The sequence below is a fragment of the Odocoileus virginianus genome, chromosome 5 (genome assembly GCF_023699985.2).
Source record: "Odocoileus virginianus isolate 20LAN1187 ecotype Illinois chromosome 5, Ovbor_1.2, whole genome shotgun sequence".
Lineage (NCBI taxonomy): Eukaryota > Metazoa > Chordata > Mammalia > Artiodactyla > Cervidae > Odocoileus > Odocoileus virginianus.
Window position 1 is genome coordinate 59639150 of NC_069678.1, and position 20716 is coordinate 59659865.

The window sequence follows — 20716 nt, forward strand, 5'->3', positions numbered from 1 at the left end:
TTCATTTGCTATTATTTTCTCCCAATCTGAGGGCTGTCTTTTCACCTTGCTTATAGTTTCCTTTGTTGTGCAAAAGCTTTTAAGTTTCATTAGGTCCCATTTGTTTATTTTTGCTTTTGTTTCTAATATTCTTGGATGTGGGTCATAGAGGATCCTGCTGTGATTTATGTCGGAGAGTGTTTTGCCTATGTTCTCCTCTAGGAGTTTTATAGTTTCTGGTCTTACATTTAGATCTTTAATCCATTTTGAGTTTATTTTTGTGTATGGTGTTAGAAAGTGTTCTAGTTTCATTGTTTTACAGGTGGTTGACCAGTTTTCCCAGCACCACTTGTTAAAGAGGTTATCTTTTTTCCATTGTATATCCTTGCCTCCTTTGTCAAAGATAAGGTGACCATAGGTTCGTGGATTTATCTCTGGGCTTTCTATTCTGTTCCATTGATCTGTATTTCTGTCTTTGTGCCAGTACCATACTGTCTTGATGACTGTGGCTTTGTAGTAGAGTCTGAAGTCAGGCAGGTTGATTCCTCCAGTTCCATTCTTCTTTCTCAAGATTACTTTGGCTGTTCGAGGTTTTTTGTATTTCCATACAAATTGTGAAATTATTTGTTCTAGTTCTGTGAAAAATACCGTTGGTAGTTTGATAGGGATTGCATTGAATCTATAGATTGCTTTGGGTAGTATAGCCATTTTGACAATATTGATTCTTCCAATCCATGAACACGGTATGTTTCTCCATCTGTTTGTGTCCTCTTTGATTTCTTTCATCAGTGTTTTATAATTTTCTATGTATAGGTCTTTTGTTTCTTTAGATAGATATACTCCTAAGTATTTTATTCTTTTTGTTGCAATGGTGAATGGTATTGTTTCCTTAATTTCTCTGTTTTCTCATTGTCAGTGTATAGGAATGCAAGGGATTTCTGTGTGTTAATTTTATATCCTGCAACTTTACTATATTTGTGGATTAGCTCTATTAATTTTCTGGTAGAGTCTTTAGGGTTTTCTATGTAGAGGATCATGTCATCTGCAAACAGCAAGAGTTTCACTTCTTCTTTTCCTATCTGGATTCCTTTTACTTCTTTTTCTGCTCTGATTGCTGTGGCCAAAACTTCCAAAATTATGTTGAATAGTAGTGGTGGGAGTGGGCACCCTTGTCTTGTTCCTGATTTTAGGGGAAATGCTTTCAATATTTCACCATTGCGGGTTATGCTTGCTGTGGGTTTGTCATATATAGCTTTTATTATGTTGAGGTATGTTCCTTCTATTCCTGCTTTCTGGAGAGTTTTAATCATAAATAGGTGTTGAATTTTGTCAAAGGCTTTCTCTGCATCTATTGAGATAATCATATGGTTTTTATCTTTCAATTTGTTAATGTGGTGTGTTACATTCATTGATTTGTGGATATTAAAGAATCCTTGCATTCCTGGGATAAAGCCCACTTGGTCATGGTGTATGATTTTTTTAATATGTTGTTGGGTTCTGTTTGCTAGAATTTTGTTAAGGATTTCTGCATCTATGTTCATCAGTGATATTGGCCTGTAGTTTTCTTTTTTTGTGGCATCTTTGTCTGGTTTTGGAATTAGGGTGATGGTGGCCTCATAGAATGAGTTTGGAAGTTTACCTTCTGCAATTTTCTGGAAGAGTTTGAGTAAGATAGGTGTTAGCTCTTCTCTAAAGTTTTGGTAGAATTCATCTGTGAAGCCGTCTGGTCCTGGGCTTTTGTTTGCTGGAAGATTTCTGATTACAGTTTTGATTTCCTTGCTTGTGATGGCTCTGTTAAGATCATCTATTTCTTCCTGGTTCAGTTTTGGAAAGTTATACTTTTCTAAGAATTTGTCCATTTCTTCCAAGTTGTCCATTTTATTGGCATAGAGCTGCTGGTAGGAGTCTTTTATGATCCTTTGTATTTCAGTGTTGTCTGTTGTGATCTCTCCATTTTCATTTCTAATTTTGTTAATTTGGTTCTTCTCTCTTTGTTTCTTAATGAGTCTTGCTAATGGTTTGTCAATTTTGTTTTAAAATTAACTAATTTATTTTAACTGGAGTATAATTACTTTACAATTTGTAGTGGTTTTTGCTATATGTCTACATGGATCAGCCATGGGTGCATGTGTGTCCCCTCCTGAGCCCCCCTGGTGTGACTTCTTTAGAAAACAGTATGACAGTATAAAAATGGGCAGAAGACTTGAATAGACATTTTTCCAGAGAAGATATACAGGTAATCAATAGGCACATGAATAAATGCTCAACATTGCTAGTCATTGCGTGTGTGCTCAGTCGCTAAGTTGTGTCTGACTCTGTGATCCTATGAACTGTAGCCCACCAAGCTCTTCTGTCCATTGGATTTCCCAGGCAGGAATATCAGAGTGGGCGGCCATTTCCTTCAGGGGATCTTCCAAACTCAGGGATCGAAACTGCACCTCCTGCTTTGGCAGGCAGATTCTTTACCACTGAGCCACCTGGGAAGCCCAATGCTAATAATTAGAGAAATGCAAATCAAAACAATAATGAGAGGGAATGCCCTGTGGTGATTCGTTGGTTAGGAATCCACACTCTCTGTCAAGGGCCTGGGTTCAGTCCCAGGATGGAGAACTAAGACCCCACAAGCTACATGGCAAGATCAAAAAAGCCCAACAACTGCCCCTTCCACCAAATACCAATGAGATATCACCTCACACCTGTCAGAATGGTTATTACCAAAAACTCTACAAGTAACAAATGTTGGCAAGGATATGAGGAAAAGGAAACCTTAGTACACTGTTGGTGGGATTGAAAATTGGTGCAGCCACTATAGAAAACAGTATGGAGTTTCCTCAAAAAACTAAAACTAACATATCATTCAGGAACTCCACTGCTGAATATATATTGGAAGAAAATGAAAACACTCATTCAAAAAGAGACATGCATCCTAATGTCCATATATGTATAATGGACTATTACTCAGACATAAAAAAGAATGACACTATGCCATTTGTAACAGTGTGGTTGGACCTGGAAAGTATTATGCTCAGTGAAATAAGTCAAAGACAAATCTCTGTTATCATTTATATGTAGAATCTAAAACAAATGTATATGACAAAAAGATAGACTCACAAATATAGGAATCAAACTAGTGGTTACTAGTGGGGAGAGGAGAGAGGGAGGGGGCAAGACAGGGGTATGAGATTAAGATACAAACTATTATCTATAACATAAATAAGCATCAAAAATATATTGTATAGCATAGGGAAATATAGCAATTATTTTGTAATGACTTTAAATGGAGTATGACCTATAAAATATGGAATCATTATGTGGTACACCTGAAACTAACAAAATATTATAAATCAGCTGTACTTCAATTAAAAAAACAGTGTGGCAGTTCCTCAAAAGTTTAAACTGACTTAGCATATGACCTCACCTTCATGGATCACAGTCTTGTGGTGAAGGGATTTGCGTAACTCAGTGAAGCAATGAGCCATGCAGTGGAGGGCCATGTAAGACAGGTGGGTCATAGTGAAGAGTTCTGACAAAACCTGGTTCAGTGGAGTAGGGAATAGCAAACCACTCCAGTATTCTTGCCTTGAGAACCCATGAACAGTACGATAAGGCAAAAAGATATGGTATAGGAAGATGAGCCTGCCAGGTCAGTAGGTGCCCAATATGCTACTGAGGAAGAGCAGAAAAGTAGCTCCAGAAAGAACGAAGAGGTTGGACCAAAGTGGAAATCATGCTAAGTTGTGCATGTGTCTGGTGGTGAAAGTAAAGTCCGATGCTGTGAAAAACAATATTGCATAGGAGTTGAAATTTTAGGTCCATGAATCAAGGTAAATTGGACATGGTCAAGCAGGCAGTGGCAAGAATGAACACCGACATTTTAGGAATCAGTGAATTAAAATCGACGGGAATGGGCAAATTTAATTCAAATGATGATTATATCTACTACTGTGAGAAAGAACACCTTAGAAGAAATGGAGTAGCCCTCATAGTTAACAAAAGAGTTCAAAATGAAGTATTTGGGTGCAATCTCAAAAACAACAGAATGATCTCAGTTCGTTTCCAAGGCAAACCAACATCACAGTAATCCAAGTCTATGCCCCAAGCACTAATACCAAAGAAGCTGAAGTTGAATGGTTCTATGAAGGCCTACAAGACCTTCTGGAACTAACACCAAAAAAAGATTTCCTTTTCATCATAAGGGCCTGGAATGCAGAAGTAGGAAGTCAAGAGATACCTGAAGTAATAGGCAAGTTTGGCCTTGGAGTACAAAATGAAGCAGGGCAAAGGCTAGCAGAGTTTTGCCAAGAGAACGCACTGGTCATAGCAAACACCCTCTTCCAACAACACAAGAGGTGATTCTACACATGGACATCACCTAATGGTCAATACTGGAATCAGATTGATTCCATTATTTGTAGCTGAAGATGGAGAAGCTCTATACAGTCTGCAAAAATAAGACTGGGAGCTGACTGTGGCTCATATCATCAGTTCCTTATGGCAAAATTCAGGCTTAAATTGAAGAAAGTAGGGAAAACCACTAGACCCAATCAAGTGTGACCTAAATCAAATCCCATATGATTACACAGTAGAGGCGATAAATAGAGTCAAGGGAAGAGATCTGGTGGACAGAAAGCCTGAAGAACTATGGAGAGAGGTCCATGATATTGTACACAAGGCAGTGACCAAAACCATACCCAGAAAGGAAATATGAGAAGGCAAAGTGGTTGCCTGAGGAGGCTTTACAAATAGCTGAGGAAAAAAAGAGAAGGTAAAAGCAAGCAGGTAAGAAAAAGATACACCCAACTGAATACAGAGTTCCAGAGAACAGCAAGAGATAAGAAGGTCTTCTTAAATGAATAATGTAAGAAGTAGAGGAAAACAATAGAATGGGAAAGACTGGAAATCTCTTCAAAAATTGGAGATATCAAGGGAATATTTCATGCAAGAATGGGCATGATAAGGGACAGAAACAACAACGATCTAGCAGAAGCAGAACAGACTAAGAAGAGGTAGCAAGAATATACAGAACTATACCAAAAAAAAAAAAATCTTAATGACCTGGATAACCACAATGGAGTGATCACTCACCTAGAGCTGGACATTGGGGAGTGTGAAGTCAAGTGAGCCTTAGAAGAATTACTGCAAACAAAGCTAGTGAAGGTGATGGAATTCCAGGTGAACTATTTCAAATCCTAAAAGATGATGCTGTTAAAGTGCTGTGCTCAGTATGCCAGCAAATTTGGAAAACTCAGCAGTCGCCACAGGACTGGAAATGGTCAGTTTTCATTCCAATCCTAAAGAAAGGCAATGCCAAAAAATGTTTAAACTACTGTACAATTGCACTCATTTCACATGCTAGCAAGGTAATGCTCAAAATCCTTCAAGCTAGGCTTCAGCAGTAAGTGAACCGAGAACTTCCAGGTGTACAAGCTGGATTTAGAAAAGGCAGAGGAAGCAGAGATCATAGAGAAAGCAAGGGAATTCCAGCTGGATGAATACCAAACTGGAATCCAGATTCCTGGGAGAAATATCAGTTACCTCAGATATGCAGATGATACCACTCTAATGGCAGAATTGAAGAGGAACTAAAGAGCCTCTTGATGAAGGTGAAAGAGGAGAGTGAAAAAGCTGGCCTAAAACTCAACATTCAAAAAACTAAGATCATGGCATCCAGTCCCACCACTACATGGCAAATGAAAGGGGGAAAAGTGGAAACAGTGGCAGATTTAATTTTCTTGGGCTCCGAATCACTGCTGACAGTGACTGCAGCCATGAAGTTCAAAGACACTTGCTCCTTGGAAGGAAAGCTATGACAAACCTAGATGACATATTAAAAGGCAAAGGCATCACTTTGCTGAGAAATGTCCATAGAGTCAAAGCTATGGTTAGCTACCATCACTGATTCAATGGACATGAGTGTGAGCAAACTCTATGAGATAGTGACAGACAGGGAAGCCTGGCGTGCTCCTGTCCATGGGATCACAAAGAATCAGACAAGACTTAGCAACTGAAAAACACCATATGACCTAGCCACTCCATTCCTAAGTATATGCTCAAGAGAAATGAAAATACATGTCTATACAAAAGCTTGTACATGAATGTTAGTAGAATATTATTCATAATAGCCAAAAAACTGGAAACGACCCAAAATGTCCATCAACTAATGAATGTGAATAAGTTAAGTGTGATATATTCACACAATGGAAAATTATTCAGTCATAAAAAAGAATGAAGGACTGATACATACTACACCATGGATCAATCTTAAAAACCTTACCCTAAGTGAAAGATGCTATTCATAAAAGACCATAATTTGTATAATTCCTTTTATACAAACTGTCCACAGTAGGCAAATCTACAGATGATGCCTAGGGCTGGGAAAGTTGAAGGGAAATGCGGGGTGACTGCTAATAGAGATATGGTTTCTTTTGGCATGAAGAACATGTTCTAATATTATGGAAATGGTTGCTCAACTCTTTGAATATAGTAAAATCTTTGGATTTTGCACTTTAAATAAGGTGAATTGTATGGAATATGAAGTATATTCAATAAAGCTATTGTATTAAAATAATTTATTCTTTTATAATTAATATGTATTATTCAGTTTTCATTCCAATCTCAAAGAAAGGCAATGCCAAAGAATGTTCAAACTATTGCACAATTGTACTCATCTGACATGCTAGCAAAGTAATGCTCAAAATTCTCCAAGCCAGGCTTCAACAGTATTTTTTTTTTTCTTCCATTTATTTTTATTTGTTGGAGGCTAATTACTTTACAACATTGCAGTGGTTTTTGTCATACATTGAAATGAATTAGCCATGGATTTAAATGAATTAGCCATGGATTTCAACAGTATTGAACCGTAAACTTCCAGATGTTCAAGCTGGATTTAGAAAAGGCAGAGCAACCAGAGATCAAATTGCCAACATCCATTGTATCATCAAAGAAGCAAGATAGTTCTAGAAAAACATTTACTTCTGCTTTATTGACTATGCCAGAGCCTTTACTGTGTGGATCACAACAAACTGTGGAAAATTCTTCAAGAGATGGGCATACCAGACCACCTGACCTTCCACCTGAGAAATCTGTATGCAGGTCAAGAGACAACAGTAAGAACTGGACATGGAACAACAGACTGGTTCCAAATAGGAAAAGGAGTATGTCAAGGCTGTATATTGTCACCCTGCTTATTTAACTTATATGCAGGGTACATCATGCGAAATGCTGGACTGGATGAAGCACAAGCTGGAATCAAGATTACTGGGAGAAATATCAATAACCTCAGATATGCAGATGACACCACCCTTATGGCAGAAAGTAAAGAAAAACTAAAGAGCCTCTTGATAAAGGTGAAAAAGGAGAGTGAAAAAGTTGGCTTAAAACTCAACATTCAGAAAACTAAGATCATGGGATCCAGTCCAATCACTTCATGGCAAATAGATGGGGAAACAATGGAAACCGTGACAGACTTTATCCTTGAGGGGCTCCAAAATCACTCTTGATGGTGATTGCAGCCATGAAATTAAAAGACACTTGTTCCTTGGAAGAAAAACTATGGTCAACCTAGACAGCATATTAAAAAATAGAGACATTACTTTGCCAACAAAGGTCTGTCTAGTCGAAGTTGTGGTTTTTCCAGTAGTCATGTATGGATGTGAGAATTGGACTATAAAGAAAGTTGAGTGCCAAAGAATTGATGCTTTTGAACTGTGGTGTGGAGAAGACTCTTGAGAGCCCCTTGGACTGCAAGGAGATCCAACCAGTAAATCCTAAAGGAAATCAGTCCTGAATATTCACTGGAAGGACTGATGCTGAAGTTGAAACTCCAATACTTTGGCCACCTGATGTGAAGAACTGACTCACTAGAAAAGACCCTGATGGTGGGAAAGATTCAAGGCAGGAGGATAAGGGGCCAACAGAGGATGGGATGGTTGGATGGCGTCACTGACTCAATGGACATGAGTTTCAGCAAGCTCCAGGAGTTGGTGATGGCCAGGGAAGCCTGGCATGCTGCAGTCAGTGGGGTCGCAAAGAATCAGACATGACTGAGTGACTGAACAGACTGATTGACTGATTAAAAGAAAAGGAAATAATCAACTAATTAAGATCAGTGGGTCCATGAGATAGTAAAAGTTCCAGGAGATAGATAGCAAAGCCCTAGGCATTCTCTGTCAGTCTGGCACATCGAAATCTTCTGGGAGCTTCAGCTGTGGTGTTGGCCCCTGTACTGACCTTGTTTTCACATTCTTAAAGTTGCCTTTGGGCTTTCTTGATGGCTCCTCTCTGTCCATGGGGATCCTCCAGGCAAGAATATTCCAGTGGGTTGCTAGTCCCTTCTCTAGGGGATCTTTCCAACCCAGGGATCTAACCCACATCTCCCACATTGCAGACAGAGTCTTTACTACCTGAGACACCATGGAAGACTCCTGATGGCTCAGATGGTCAAGAATCTGTCTGCAATGCAAGAGACCCAGGTCCGATACTGGATTGGAAAGATCACCTGGAGAAAGGGATGGCAACCCACTCCAGTATTCTTGCCTGGAGAATTCCATGGACAGAGGAAACTGACGGGCTACAGTCCATGGGGTTGTAAAGAGTTGGACTCGACTGAGTGACTAACACACACACACACACACACACACACACACACATGAAGGTTGCCTTTACAATGAGATTCTTGTCCTCATGACCTCTTTTCATCTCAAAGGCATTATTTAATCCCCAAAACAAGAAGGAGAGGTTAAGTCTTAGACACCTGTTAGAGTCCTGGCTCCCTGGTGTCTTGGCCAAGTGACTTTGGGGAAGTAACATAAGCTCGGTAAAGGGGACAATTATAATAGTTACTGTGCAAGGTTGAGCTGAAGATTGAGGACGTGAAGCACATGAAGTAGCAGAGTGCAGTGCTTAGCAAATGGTGTACTGTTTGACATCACAACCTATCTCTAATCTCAGTGTTTCCATCATTCCTTTGGTACCCAACCATACCTCTGCTTAGTGAAAGATATGAGCTTCTGGCCCATGGCATGTAGCCAGTAACTCCAGGCTTAGCAGTCTATTCATAAAATCTGTCTAATTTTTGTCCAGATATTTTGAACAGAGTGGTGGTACATATTATGTTTCACTTAGTCAAAATTATTCTATCTTGAGAGAGCAAGATTGGAAGGTTATTCCCTTCCGTAATGATGAGACTTGGATAGCATCTCTCAAATATGCCCTGTGATCTGGGTTCCCACACCACTTTAGCAGAAAAAACTAAATTAGGAAGAAAGCAGTCAGGCCATGCCAAGTTCAAATCCCACCTCTCCCTCTCATAGCTGCGTGGCCCTAGAAACATCATCTAACCTGGCTAAGCCTCAGTCACCTGTCTACAAAAATCAGGAAAATAATCATATGTACCCCATAAGGTTGCATAAGGGATTAAATGACTTCCCAGCTGGTGCTAGTGGTAAAGAACCCACCTGCCAGTGCAGGAGACTAAGAGACACGCGTTCAATCCTTGGATCAGGAAGATCCCCTGGAGAAGGAAATGGCAACCCACTCCAGTATTCTTGCCTGGAGAATCCCGTGGACCGAGGGGCCAGGCGGGCTACAGTCCATAGGGTCACACAGAGTCAGACAGGACTGAAGTGACTTAGCACAGCACATATTAAACATTTGGCCCAGTCTGCCCAGTGTGTGGCAAACAGTAAGAGTCCAATAAATGCATTATTTAAAAAATAGTGGCTTGTGAAACTTTTGAGAATCATTAGAAAAAAAAAGTATACAAGTGTACTTCAAATACAGTTGACCCTTAAATAACATGGGTTTGAACTACACAGGTCCACTGATAGGTGAATTTTTTTCAATAAATATATTGGGGAAAGTTTTGGAGATTTGCAACAATGTGGAAAAACTCACAGATGAATGTATATAGCCTAGAAATATAAAAAAAATTAAGTAAAAGTTAAGTATGTCATAAATGCATAAAATATTTATAGGTACTGGTCTATCCTTACAAGAGCATGAAGTGATATTTAATATGAAATTAATAATGCATTAGTTTCCTTACTGTTATAACTTTGCTTTCAGAGCATTACATTACCATAGAGTATGCCCGTTTTTTCTAATTGGAGAAACTCCATATCAGCCTATCATCACAGGTAAGTGTTTCTAAAAAAAAAAAGCAACAAAGTTTCCAATACTGTATTATGAATATGACTATAATACTGTATGCCATAAAAGTAATGATTCACTCATTAGTGTATAGGCTAGACTACTATGAAGCAATTCTACCAATTACATTAGGCTACTGTAAAGCAATCATATTACTGCTTATTCCCTATCATTCATGAATCATTACACCTACAAATAAATATGAATTTCTTTTTCACATTATCTTTTCATTTTGATGTTGGTACTAACAGATGATCAATCTTGTAAACAGACAACACAAAGTTACTTTATCAATAAATACAGCATACTATTATAAATGTATTTTCTCTTCCTTATTATTTTCTTAATAACATATTCTTTTTTCTAGCTTACTTTATTGTAAGAATACAATGGTGCTAGTGGTAAAGAACCTGCCTGTCAATGCAGGAGACATAAGAGATGCAGGTTCGATCCCTGGGCCAGGAAGATCCCCTAGAAGAGGGCATGGCAGTCCACTCCATTGTTCTTGCCTGGAGAATGCCATGGACAGAGGAGCCTGGTGGGCAACAGTCCATAGGATCGCAAAGAGTCAGACACAACTAAAGCAACTTAGTTCAGCACAGTTCAATATCTAATACACATATATAACATACAGAATGTGTCAATGAACTATTATCAGTAAGGTTTCTGCCCAACAGTAGGCTATTAGTAGTTAAGTTTGGGGAGAGTCAAAAGTAACATGAAAGGGTCAACACCACAACCCGTGTGTTTTTCAAAAGTCAACTGTACAAAATTGAAGGCTTTCTTTGAAAAAATAAATAAATGAAACAAGAAGAGGGAGGCCAATCTAGCCCAGTTTGCCCAGTTTTTTCCTCCAAATTATTTCCATCTTTAACACTGACAAAGGATTCCAAAACAGACTGATGTACATGGATATAGTTTAGATATAACCCTGAAACATTTGAGTTGTGTACATTAAGGAGAGAAAGATTTTTCCACATCAACCATTTCCTATTTTGCAATTTATAAATAGTAGAAACTAAAAATACATTTCCCCTAATCTAAGTTCATATGAAGTAATATAATGTTTATGATTAGTTATTTGCCTTTAAGCATTAAACTATTGAGCTTTTGGCTGCATGGTTGTCTGGCTCCTGAAGTCTGGTTATTGTTAGATCATAACAGAAGAGTGTTTCCACAAAGCCTTCCTCAACTGCAATTAAGAAATTATTACTTTCATTCAATTATTGCTTTCAGTTTTAAAGCTGAAAGTCCTGTGTCCAGATAGCTCCCTTATTCTTCCCTAGCAAGCCAGGGAAGATGGTTGGTATATATAGACACCAAATTTAAGATTTGGGGGTCATTATCTTTCATGAATTTAGTGCTAACTATGGACCTGGCATTACTTTGCCGACAAAGGTCCATTTAGTTAAAGCTATGGTTTTTCCATATGTGGAATATGGATATGAGAATTAGACTATAAAGAAAGCTCAGTGCCAAAGAATTGATGCTTTTGAACTGTGGTGTTGGGGAAGATCTTGAGAGTCCCTTGGACTGCAAGGAGATCCCCCCAGTCAATCCTAAAGGAAATCAGTCCTGAATATTCATTGGAAGGACTGATGCTGAAGTTGAAACTCCAAAACTTTGGCCACCTGATGCGAAGAACTGACTCATTTGAAAAGACCCTGATGCTGGGAAAGATTGAAGGCAGGAGGATAAGGGGCCAACAGAGGGTGAGATGGTTGAATGGTATCACCAACTCAATAGACATGAGTTTGAACAAGTTCCGGCAGTTGGTGATGGACAGGGAAGCCTGGCGTGCTGCAGTATATGGGGTCGCAGAGTCAGACACGACTGAGTGACTGAACTGTACTGATGGACCTAGCATAGTGATTCACACCTTAAAAGTCAAATTCCACTTAAACAAAATTAACCTATCCATTAGGTTCTACTTTTAAGCCTATTTTAAAGATAAAGAAATGACAGTTTGGAGAGTTTAAGTGCCTAAATTCTAGGAGGATAGAGCTGAGATTCAAGCAGAGATCCTTTTAAAACTGTGCTGTGCTGCATCACATTAGGTCCTTGCCCACAGTTACCTCCAATAAGTAAAAACAGCAGAAAGATTATGGAACATATTGCCTCACAGGGTGAAAACATCAATGGCCTGAAAAGTGTTTTGGTGGATTCCTTGATCAGTATTAGGGGGTTGGGGATAGTAAAGATGCATTTAACATTTGAAGCAGATTTCTTGAATCCCTGCTGGAGGCAGAGCACTGGCTAAACTGGAGTGGAATTGCTCAGGATAGACTGCTGAGGAGGGAACCTACCTCTTCACGTACACCACATACTTTGTGTCTATGTAGGTGGGCCTCCCAGGGTTCCAGGTACAAGTCATGTTGCCTGAATATTCATAAATGACACAGGTTACTTTGTCAGGGACATCTGGTGGATCTGCAACAAAATGTATCACTTAGGAGCCACCACAGAAACATCAAGGTTTTTTATAGTTAGTTGATAACCATTCCATTTTATTTGGAAAACCAGGTCAATCAGCACTTTCCCCATTCCACCCCTTCCAGCTCACATTCCAGCCCACTTTGCCCTGAAATATTGCTGCTTTCCTTTACATACTTTACTATATTCCCTCTTTGGAGATACTAAAGTGATAAAGTTCCTCCCATCAAAAAGAATTCCTCCCCAAATTCTCTTCCCTCAGCTGTCAGTATATCTTTCTCCTTTTCACAATAGCTTTTTTCTTTTCTAAAGTCCATAATACTGGTCTTTTTCCTCAGTTCCCATTTACTTTTGAACCCCAAACAATCAAGATTCAGATCCACAGTTCCACCAAAACCACTGTTGTTAAGGTCATCAATGACTTTCTAATCCACAAATCCCATGATTTCTTTCCTGTCATCATTGAGTTTGAACTCTGCAGAATTTGCTATTTTGGTCTTTCCCACCTTGAAATCTCTGTGCCTTTTGGCTATTGTGAAAGGGCTCTCCATGTTTTTCTTCTACTCTGGCATTCCAACTCAAAGGGAGCAGGTTTGATCCTGGGTCAGGGAACTAAGATCCCACATGCCTCGGGGTGAGGCCAAAAAGAAAAAAAATAAAAAAGTTTGATAGTCATATATACATACTCAACCTTTAAAAGAAAGGGGATTCTGACCCATGCTACAGCATAGACGAACCTCGAAGACATTATGCTCAATAAAATAAGCCAGCCACAAAAGGACAAACACTATATGATTCTATTTATAGGAGATGTCTAGAACAGTTGAGCTCATGGAGACTGAAAGCAGAATGGTGGTGGCCAAGGGTTGAGGTGTCAGGAGAAATGAAGAGTTGTTGTTTATTGGGTACAGAGTTTCAGTTTTGCAAGATGAAAAAAGTACTGGAAATGGATGCGAGTGATGGTTGCACAATGATGTCAATGTGTATGTACATCACTGGCATTCACAGAACTGTGCACTGAAGAATCATTTAAAAAGTACATTTCACTACAATAAAGAAAGATTAAAAATTCTTAGACATTCACAGAATTCTATCTCTAGTTTTTTTTCCTCCCTTCTCCCATGCCTTCAACTCTTTCTCTGAATGGCCAAATTTTGGAGAATATTGTTAATTTTTGTCTGCCACTGTGATTTCTTTTGAGAACTGACATCTTCCTCATTCCTAACCTCATCCCCACTTCACCCCTGTGCCAAGGAGCGTGCCTTGACACACAGAACTGTGCACTTGACCTAGTCTGATCAAGTATTTCCATTGGGAAAGAACCCGTGACCCAAGATGAACCAATCAGAATTATCCAAGAAACTTTTTCTGGGGCTATTGTAAAAGATCTGCTTTCTCCCTGCCTTAATTTACTGTCTCTGAGTGTCAATTAAGCTATGGGCTGTTGATGGCCATCTTGCTGTCATAGTGAAACAGTCTATTTAAGAATGAAGCCAGCACAGGGGAAAACAAAACCCAAGAGATGAGAAAAGATGAGACAGGTCCATTGGAGCCCTTAGAGCCTCTGAAGCCTATGAAACCCCAAAAATATAGAACTGCATCTGGAATTTTCAGATACATCATCCAGTAATAAATTACCAAGAATCAAGATCAAAAAAGAAGTATGGGAATACTGAGCATTTACCATATGATCACTTTTCAGGGGTGGCTCTCTCAGCATGTGCCTACTTTTGCAATACTGCCTGGGAAACTGATTACTCAAAAAATGATATGAAAAATGAAAGGATGAAACTAATACAACATTGTTAATCAACTATAAAATAAAAATTAAACAAACAAAAAAATAAATCAATAATTCTGTCCCATTAAGGAAAAAAGACAAAAGGATGGGGCCTCAGAAAAGATAAAAATACAGACATTTATGCACCTGAAGTTATACCCAAAGAGTTAGCTTAAATGTAGATATATTCCTGCACTTCATCTGTAAATCATCTACCAAGAATACTACTTATAAAATAAGAAATACATATATGGGAAAAATTTATCTTCTTTGCAAACTGAACCAATAATAGATGTCATTTAGAGCTATCAAATGGGCAAAGATTTTGAAAAATGGTAATCCATAGTGTTGAAATGGACTTAAGGAAATCCTCTAACACACTGCTGGTAGAAATGCAAATTGGAACAACCTTTATGGAGAGCACTATACATATCATAATCTGTAAAAGCAGGAGTAATATCTTACAACCCAGCAATTTTACATCTAAGAATGCATCCTTACTAAAATGTTCATACATACACAAAAATATTTGGCTAAAAGGGTTTGCCTCTTAAAGTGTTGTTCATAATAATGGAAGAATTGGAAACCAGCTTAATATCCCAAAATACACTCCTAAAATACAGCCAAAAATAAAGTTATTGAAGACAATATATCTGGCCTTGGAAGCAACTCAAAATATGTTTAATTAAATAAGTAAGGGCCATATGATAAAATGAAAAAATAAGTTACAAAATAGTATATTATAGTGGTCTCATTTGAGAGACAGAGAGATAAAGGGGTAGAGAGAGAGAGAGAGAGAAACAGAGAAAAGAGACAGAGACATACACACAGAGAAAGAGACTGAAACTAGAAAGATATATTCCAAATTATTAAAGATGGAGTCTGCTAGTAGTAAGATTATGAGATTATAGAAATGATGGGTATTTCTTTTTTGTTGGTCCAAAATGTTAAAAATGTTCCACATGAATGCAATTTGATTTAATTATTTTAAAACATATTTTCAAACAGTAAGAACACACTAAAGTGCTTTAAAACATTTTGATGAGTTGTAGTGTCAAACTACAGTAGGGGAGAAATTGGACTCCAAGTAAGATAAAATAAATCTTTAAGTTTTACTTGAGCCTTAAAGGAGGTAGGTGTAGAAACATAAATTTAAATCATTTTGGATATTTATTGACTTGGGGTCCTTCAATGATTTGTGCTGAAGTTATTTTTTCCCTCTAGTTTCAGAGTATTTTTTATTTGGCCATCAAAAAGACAACTGTCAGTCTTTTGGGCTATGTTATTCCACAGCATTTTCTCTGAAGTGAATGCTCAGGGTTATGTCTGATAACTAATTAACTTTGTAAAAGATCAAATAGATTAAACATTTATGTGCAAATAAACATGCTATTTGTTAATATGAAGCTATGTAAAGATGGGAATGTGAATATAGATATAAAATAAGACCAAATTGTTTTTAGATTCCATTGTGTGTGCTTAGTCACTCAGTCACGTTGGACTCTTTGCAACCCCATTGGACGGTAGCCCTCCAGGTTCCTCTGTCCATGGGATTCCTGGGCAAGAATACTAGAATGGGTTGTCATTTCCTTCTCCAGGTATCTTCCCAGTCCAGGGATTGAACCTGCATCTCCTGTGTCTCCTGCATTGCAAGCAGATTCTTCACCTGCTAGGTTATTAAATGTCCATGGGTAAAAACCTGCTGTACAGTCAGATACCAGGGAATACTCTGCTGTCTCCAACCCATCATGTGTCTCCCCTCCTACTGGGTCCCTTACTAGTCACAGGCCATGTTTCTTATTAATTCAAAGTTTAGCCAAGGATCGTTTTCAACTGAGAGCTTCTTGCTGGCAGAGTCTGTGATCCCCTCTTCTCTGAATTGCTATCATTTAACACATTTTTGGTGCATACTAACCACTAAGTAAAGTGTATTTCATGGCTTGATTGGTTTGATTAATAAAATGATAATGAAGAGAATTTAAAATGAAAAGAAAGACAATGCTTCTGGCAAAGATCTCTCCATAATTCCTTACCCAAGGAGTGTGCAGACTGGCCTACTGTGTCATTAATAAGACTGAGTAGCAATGTTAAAGACAACTTTTCAGGGCCTTTTATTGGATAATAAGTCTACTTTCATCAAATAAGTAGAGATCAAAGATGATTAAAATTCAGGTTAGATATATTTAAACTTTTTAATGATTCAGTGGAAATATGACTGTTTCATGAATAGTTTAATTTGTTGTTTTTAAAGGACTAGAGAAATCTTAAAGTGTTTTTTCCCATGACTGGTGTGACTCTGATAGAATACTTTAGATGATGTGTGTACACTTACAGATAACAATCTAAGAAGTCTAAGATTATGGCTAAAAATGAAACTGTGATAAAGTTTGTATTTCACAAATTACACATCAAAGTATGGAACTTTTAATGTTTGGATATCTTTTTAGGAAAGCAACAACTCCTTTATCTTCTCTTTGCTTTGTATGATTTTTCTCCAGTCTAAAAAAATACATATAATCATTTTGTTCAGAACAGTGATGGTAAGTTGACATGGTAAAACTCACAGGAAGAGTATCCTGTAATCAAAGTGATCCAGTGAAAGCAGTGTGATTTCTAGAATACCACAAAAACCCTCAAAAACCTTTACTTGACCTACTTCAATAGGAAGTTTTGTTTGCTAAGAATGTAGCGCCCAAGAACACAGGGCTTCTTGAATCCAGGGCTTTGGGTAAATTCTTACATGTCAGTTACACTTTCACACTCATAACCAGAGATCTATGTAAAAAGTTCCAAAATCACAGAGTAAACAAGTGGAAAGGGTAATGTTCTTTCTAAGCAGCTGTCTGCAGAAAATGTAAGTGCTTCTAATGTGTGGTCCAAGGAGGGGAGAAAAGGCCATTCCCTGGCCCTGAACAGAGCCTGAGGGTTGTGTTTGGGGGCAGAAGGCCTCAGCCAACGCTGGAGAGTGGCTGGGCGCCACTGGCCACTCACACGGCAACACGGAAGGAGGCCACACCTCTGCCTCCTTTCTTACTCTGGCTTAAAATTAACACTAACCTTTCCCCACAACCATGACAGTTGCTCATTTGTCCTCTGATGAAATATTCTCTCAGCAACCCACCCCCCCAGCCATCAAGGATAAATAGGAATGTAATTAAGCAAGAAGGGTTACTTTTGTTTCCTGAGGATGTGGACAAGCTAAGAAGTCCTCAGACATCAGATAAGATGTCTCCTTGTGGTTTCAGTTCCCACAATTTAGGGCAAGTTTAGCGTGTTATTATTATTTTAAGGCCTAAATTTTTTCTTTAACTCCAAAACCTACTAATTTCCTTTCTCAATTCACCTCTGCTACTTCCTACAGCTCTCCTCTCTTGAAGCAAGGAGGTCAGGTGCCCAGCAGGACAATGGCCTTACTTTGGAACAAAAAAGCCTCCTTCTTCTCAGACACCCCCTCTAGGGACAGGTAGAGATGGCCAGGTGGACTTGGTCTGTCTAGGTGAGGACTGGAGATGAGGAAAACTCAGATTGGATTCTCAAAAGTATGGAGAAAGGGAGCGTAGCAAAGATCCAAAGCCCTCTATCTTTCACTAAAAATGGGCCCAGGTGCTGTAGGGAATGAAAATCTAGATTAAAACAGTACTGAACTTACTGATTTTTCTTTTGGAATAGTAGAACCAAGAATTAAGTATATAATTATACAAGCCAGCCCATATTACTATAGTAACTTAAACACCTTCAGGATACTATGAACACACATTGAATTTAGCAAATATTTTTAAAATTAACAATTCATTTTTTTTCTTAATAATTATAGTAACAAACACAATGATTCACAGTTGGGGCAGTGACATTAGGAGCAGGGAATTGTATCAAAATCGTCCAATGTTTTATCAAAAGGTTCTATTTAAAAGGGCTTAGGCACATTAATATTGTAGTTTAAAGTATATAATACACTTTAAAATAAGTTATTGAAATTTGATGTTTACCATGACCAATATAATTAGCCTCATTTTACAGACATGGAATTGAGGCACAGACTGGTTAAGCAACTTTCCTGAAGTCACACAGCTGGTAAGAAATATAGCAGAGATACAAAGCTAGTATTGCAACTGTTTTTTCCTTCTGAAATCTTAGCCTCAAAATTTCTTAATGGAATCTGCTTCAAGGTTGATATTAATTTGGAAAACAATGTTAAATGAAAAATAGTTGAAAATAAAACACTGAAAATCTGCGGGTGCTGCCTTTCACATACCTAAAAAACTGTGTTCGGCCAGGCTAGTGTTAAAAAATTGTATTTTGAATATGTTGGCAACATTGAAAAGTTTGTAGAATTCACACTGAAAATTTACACTTCTATCTTCTTTGGAAGAACCAAAAGACCTAAGAATACTGGATCCTCGAGATGCTGAAGCTGGACACTGTCTGTGCTCAGTAAACCATCTATGTGTTTTCTGCTCTGCACAGATCCCACCAGCTTCTTAATGCAACATTTCACCAACTTGGCTCCTGGAGACATTCAAATTTGCAATACCTACATTAAACTAATATAAGAAGTGAAGTATATTAATTTGCCTCCGTTTTTAGACAATATTGGTAGTTACCAGTTAATTGTTAGGCTAACTTTCACTTGGCTTTTGAAAGCACACCAACACTTACATCCAGAAGAAATGTCTTTTCCACATATTAGTGTCTCTGGAGAATATCTGGAACACTCAGCAGTACAGTACACAAAGGCTTGTGGCTCCACAAAGTTGTTATACCAAAGGCGAGCTGTTGTTTTATTGATTCTTATGATCTGAAATCTTTCTTTGAAGCCATTTTTATAAAAATAAAGTTTCCTTGGTTGGCAGTTCTTAATTGCTGCCTGGCAATATATAGAGATATTCATACCCATCTTAAAAATTGTGGCAGGTTCTACCCAGATGTGTCCAGAGCAGTTTATATTTGTAATCCCTGGAAAACAAATAGATAAAATAATTAATTCCATGTAAGACATTAAAACCATATATTCACAAGAATATGCTTTGCATTTAAAATTGTTTTTGAAAAAAAAAATTGTTTTTGACTAACGGAATAATTTCCATTGGAAAAGAGTTTTAGGACTCAGTGTATCCTTTAATTGCTTAGCTTATCAGTGTGTTTTTATCATGTTCTGTTGATGTTCGACAGCATGACACAAGCCTAGAGTCAGCTTTCAGCTTTTCAGCTTCTCTAGCAGTCTAAAGTGCAAATATAATTAGCTCTTCTATTTTAAAGGTGAGGAATGAGGCATTTTGAGGCTACCTTATGTTTCAAAGGTAACATTAGAAGTAACAATTGGTAGGGAAGAATCCAAGCCCCATTCTTCAGCTACTCAGTCTTTCCTTCTTTTATAGATAAGGGCTACTTTTATTAGAAAATTATGAGTTTAATGATTGAAATCATACTCTTACTAGTTGCAAAAATTTATTGCTTGACCACCACTTAAAATTCATCATTAATTTAAAAAATGGGCAAATGTTCAGAATATATTTTTAAGTTGAAAAGCAAGTTGCAAAACAAAATATTTAATATAGACTCAATGTTAAGAATAAATAGATGAATGAATTAAAGATACACTAAGATATTATCATTGATAATCTGTGTTAATTTTTATTTTTAATTGAATATTTCTGTGTTTTAAAATTATATAATAATGTATTATTTTTATAGCCAAAAGACAATAAAGGCATTTTCATGAACTCAAATGACAATGTAATGCAATATCAATTAAATTCACATCAAGGAAAATTCATTGTAGGCTTTTTCTAAATATTCTAAATCCCAAGCATTAGAATATCTTAAAACCTTATCAAAGTGATAATTAAAGACAAGTATTTAATTTTAAAAGTCCTTATCTTTAGAATTCAAAGCTTAAAAATTAACTTTTATAATGTAAATGTAATTGAATATGTCCATTTATGTAGTTTGCATTCACATATAAATTATAAATATTTAAATGTTGAAGTAATGATAAAAATAATTCCATCATTATCAATAGGAAATTGAAGCCAAAGACATGAAAAGAAGTTTTAAGAAAGCATCTGACTGCTTTGCCATGCTGAGTCACTTTAGTCGTGTCTAACTCTTTGTGGCCCCATGGACTGTAGCCTGCCAGGCTCCTCTGTCCACAGATATCTCCAGGCAAGAATACTGGAGTAGTTTGCCTTGCCCTCCTCTGGGCGATCTTCCCAACCCAGGGATCAAACCCACATCTCTTATGTATCCAGCATTGGCAGGCATACTTTACAACTAGTGCCATCTGGGAAGCCCCTACTGTTTTAAAGAAGTTCAACAATTCAAGTTCAGACAAACTGTTTCTTCAGCACCTTAAAAAATATGTGAATACTATCATGA

General features: G+C 37.6%; 2 protein-coding genes across 7 annotated transcripts in view; one reads left to right on the forward strand and one right to left on the reverse strand.

The window, feature by feature from the left end:
- Positions 1–20716, reverse strand: part of IL23R (interleukin 23 receptor) — a 71809-nt gene that overhangs the window by 47912 nt on the left and 3181 nt on the right. Inside the window, exons 3-4 of the mRNA XM_070467974.1 lie at positions 18998–19294; positions 12435–12558 (exon numbers count right to left, since the gene is read on the reverse strand). Of these exons, the coding sequence (XP_070324075.1) occupies positions 12435–12558; positions 18998–19294 (421 nt within the window). The remainder of the gene's footprint in view (positions 1–12434; positions 12559–18997; positions 19295–20716) is intronic.
- C5H1orf141 (chromosome 5 C1orf141 homolog) overlaps positions 1–20716 on the forward strand; it is a 116138-nt gene that overhangs the window by 12073 nt on the left and 83349 nt on the right. For 3 of the 6 annotated variants that reach the window (XM_070467978.1, XM_070467981.1, XM_070467975.1), the window contains exon 2: positions 10045–10115. The exons of the other annotated variants lie outside the window; for them this stretch is intronic. The gene's annotated coding sequence lies outside the window, so the exon portion shown is untranslated. The remainder of the gene's footprint in view (positions 1–10044; positions 10116–20716) is intronic. 6 annotated transcript variants of the gene reach the window in all.